General features: G+C 54.5%; 1 protein-coding gene across 1 annotated transcript; it reads right to left on the minus strand.

Annotated features, from left to right (window-relative positions):
- Window positions 1-6: 6 nt before the first annotated feature.
- On the minus strand, window positions 7-3,266 carry Zic1 (Zic family member 1). The gene is made up of 3 exons (XM_019207633.2): window positions 2,816-3,266; window positions 1,285-1,448; window positions 7-625 (listed from the first exon to the last, which is right to left on the minus strand). The coding sequence occupies exons 1-3, from the start codon at window positions 3,198-3,200 to the stop codon at window positions 428-430; spliced, it is 747 nt and encodes a 248-aa protein (XP_019063178.1). The 5' UTR covers window positions 3,201-3,266; the 3' UTR covers window positions 7-427.
- Window positions 3,267-3,272: the final 6 nt, after the last annotated feature.

Genomic DNA, 3,272 nt, shown 5'->3' on the forward strand with positions numbered 1-3,272 from the left:
AGAGAGAGAGAGAGAGAGAGAGAGAGAGAGAGAGAGGGAGAAAGAGAGAGAGAGAGAAAGGCCGAATCCCCAGAAAGCCTGAACCAATCTAACAAGAAATTGGCCCTTGGGGTTGGAGGCGTTTGGTCAGGCAGCCTCTTCCTCCTCGACTCCCCTCCCGCCCTTTGGCTCCAAAGCCTTTGCCAAAAAGAGAAAAAATAAGAAGAAAGCAAGCAAGGAAAGGAAAGGGAAACGTTTTAAGAAGGTCTGATGCTTCCTCTCTCTCCCTCGGTCCTGGGTCTATTGGCAGATTTAAAACAAACTAGGACTGCGGGGTCTGCGTGTTGCGGGGTGTTGCTCTGATTCGCAGGGTTCTTTCAATAATGTGTTGTCTACGCGTGTGCTCAGTCTCTGAAACAGTGTTTTGTTCGGTGTTTTGTTTCTGATTTTAAACGTACCATTCGTTAAAATTGGAAGAGAGCGCGCTGTGACCGGCTGTGTGGTGCACCGCGGAAGAGGAGGGCGACAGGGAGCTGGCGGCCGGGTTGTCTGTGGAGGGAGACACGATGGTGGGCGGCGTGGAGGACTCGTAGCCGGAGCTGGCGGCGGGCGAAGGCTGCGAGCCCTGCGAGGAGGATTCGTGGACCTGTGGGGATAAAGTTGCGTTTTTACGGAGATAAAGAGCCGGCACGGTGGCCACCCAGGCCGGCGAAGGCAGCGCCCCCTCCGTCTCCAGGACCCCCCCCATGCCCGTCCCTTCTTGGGCGCCCCGAACTCGGTCTGGTTTCCCCTCCAGGCCCTGCTGCAGAAGCCGTGCTCCAGGGAGGGACAGCGTCCCGGCACCCCACACCCGCAAAAGAACGAAGGCTTGGGAAGGAGGAGGCCAGAGTCTGGGACGCTTGGCTCCTCAACTGTGCTGGCCCAGGTTTAGGGGAGCAAGTGCTCAGACTGGGCTCACGACCCCAACTCTTCGGCTCCACGCTGCCAGGCGTAATGGCGGCAGCTTCTGCAGCGCCAGCGCGCGGTGGCAGCCCTGGCTCCCCAGCTCTGAGCCAAATTCATCTGTGGCCTCTGCGGAGCGCTCCCTTCCTTTTATTTGCATTATGAAACAGTGAACTTAAATGCCCTTGGGTGCTCCAAGCCCTTTTCCAGTCCCTGCCTAGCGGTGACCATCAGAGTGGAGCTGTTGGCTTCCAGGCTCCTCTAGCGTCTGCTGCCGCCCAGCTGCCCAGCGCCGCCGGATCCCGGCCCGAACGCACACAGGGCTACTGCCCGGAAGGCGGGCGGCAAGAGCGCGGCGATTACCTTCATGTGTTTACGCAGGGAGCTGGGGTGAGTGTAGGACTTGTCGCACATCTTGCAGAGATAGGGCTTATCGCTCGTGTGCACGTGCATGTGCTTTTTGCGGTCGCTGCTGTTAGCAAAGCGCCGGTCGCAGCCCTCGAACTCGCACTTGAAGGGCTTCTCCCCTGGTGCGAAAGGCGAGAAAAAAAGAAGGGTCGTATTAGAATAAACCACCTGGACGTTTTCTAAAGCTTATGCAAGAAAAAAGAAAAAAAACAACAACAACATAAAAGGCCAGTAGCCTCTCAGCACTTTGCAAGCGTCTGAGTCCGAGACTGCAATATATTCATGTATCTGCAGTGAAATATAAATATCTAACCAAATCCCAATTGTATCAGATCTACATTTTATTTTTAGGTTGTATTGGTGATGATAATTGTAGTAGTGGTGGATTTTTAACTTCCGTAGTAGCAGCAGATCTGGATGCTGGCTTTCCTGCCCAGGGCTATATGCTCAATTTAGGGTTGCTTCTACCTAGCTCCTGGTTTCTAGTTTTATTCCAGCTGGATTTTCCTGCTGTTTTGCTCTTCTCTCCTCCCCTCATCACCTCCCCACCCCCCACCCCCTACAAACGTTCACACTTTAGTCGCCACAAATTCTTCCCTAACTCAGGCATGGAAGTGAAAGTTTCAAGTGCCCCTTTTTTAGACATCACCCCTTCGTACCCAAACAGAGGAGACCGTTTTCCCCAACTCTTGGTGCAAGGGGCCTAGAGAGTCTTGTCTGCCTTAGCTTGTAGCTCTGAGTTGCCACGAACTTTTTTTTTTTTTTTAACAGCTCTCCACCTGCTTCCTTTTTAAAGGCCAGCTCGGGTACTCCGTGCTTTTAAAACATCCACCATGGAATCTACATGACAAAAAGGACTTCCTTGCCCTTCTCGGACTCCCCTCATCCCTCAAGCCCTCTGGCAAACCGCCACTTAAAATCGAGCTTTTCATATATGCGTAAACATACAAAAGCCCCTCAGTTCCAAATCACGGGACTTCCTTCCACCACTCCCCTTTTCCTTCGGTCTTTTTCTGTTTTGTGCCTTTCTATGTCCCTTAACCCGATCTCCTCAACTTCTTTCGCCCTTTCTTTTAACAGAGTCCTCAGTGAAGTCGTGGAGAGGGGTGTTGACCACGAGCAAGGGTTTAGTTTGTCTGCAACTGGAGTGGCTGGCGCCTCCGTGGTACCCAGACCCGGCCGCCTCGCCGGGCTTCAAGTGCGTCAAGGGCTCTGCCAAGCCAGGCTTGGCTTCCTGTTCTCCAGAACCTTTTTAGTCCTCATTTTAAAATTCTATAACCCCCATCCTTCTCATTCGCAGCCCTTTCTCTGTTTTAGTACAATTTCAAGTGTTGAACTAAATGCAGCGCACATTTCTGCTGCCTGCCTGCCGGAACCTGACGCCCAGACCCCACCGAAGCTGGGCGCGTGGGTCCCAGCCGATGACTTCGGGATTTCTGGTGTCAGGCCCGGGATGGGGAAGGGTTTCTTACAGCAGTTTGCATACCTGTGTGCGTCCTTTTGTGGATCTTTAGGTTCTCCGAGCGCGCGAAGACCTTGCCGCAGCCGGGGAAGGGGCAGGGGAAAGGCTTTTCGCCCGTGTGAACACGGATGTGGTTGACCAGTTTGTATTTGGCTTTGAAGGGCTTGCCCTCGCGCGGACACTCCTCCCAGAAGCAGATGTGGTTACTCTGCTCCGGGCCGCCGACGTGCTCCACGGTGACGTGCGTGACCAGCTCATGCATGGTGCTGAAAGTTTTGTTGCACGACTTTTTGGGGTTGGCCAGCTGCTCAGGCTCGATCCACTTACAGATGAGCTCTTGCTTGATGGGCTGGCGCATGTAGCGGAAGAAGGCGCCGGCGCCGTGGTGCGCGGCCATGTTCACGTTCATGGGCCCGTAGCCGTGCAGCTGCGGCGCGGCATAGTGCTCCGAGCGCGGGCTGGTCACCTGGCCGTACTGCTC

Source organism: Fukomys damarensis, unplaced genomic scaffold (genome assembly GCF_012274545.1).
Source record: "Fukomys damarensis isolate Sample0158 unplaced genomic scaffold, DMR_v1.0_HiC HiC_scaffold_37, whole genome shotgun sequence".
In the NCBI taxonomy this organism is placed as follows: Eukaryota; Metazoa; Chordata; class Mammalia; order Rodentia; family Bathyergidae; genus Fukomys; species Fukomys damarensis.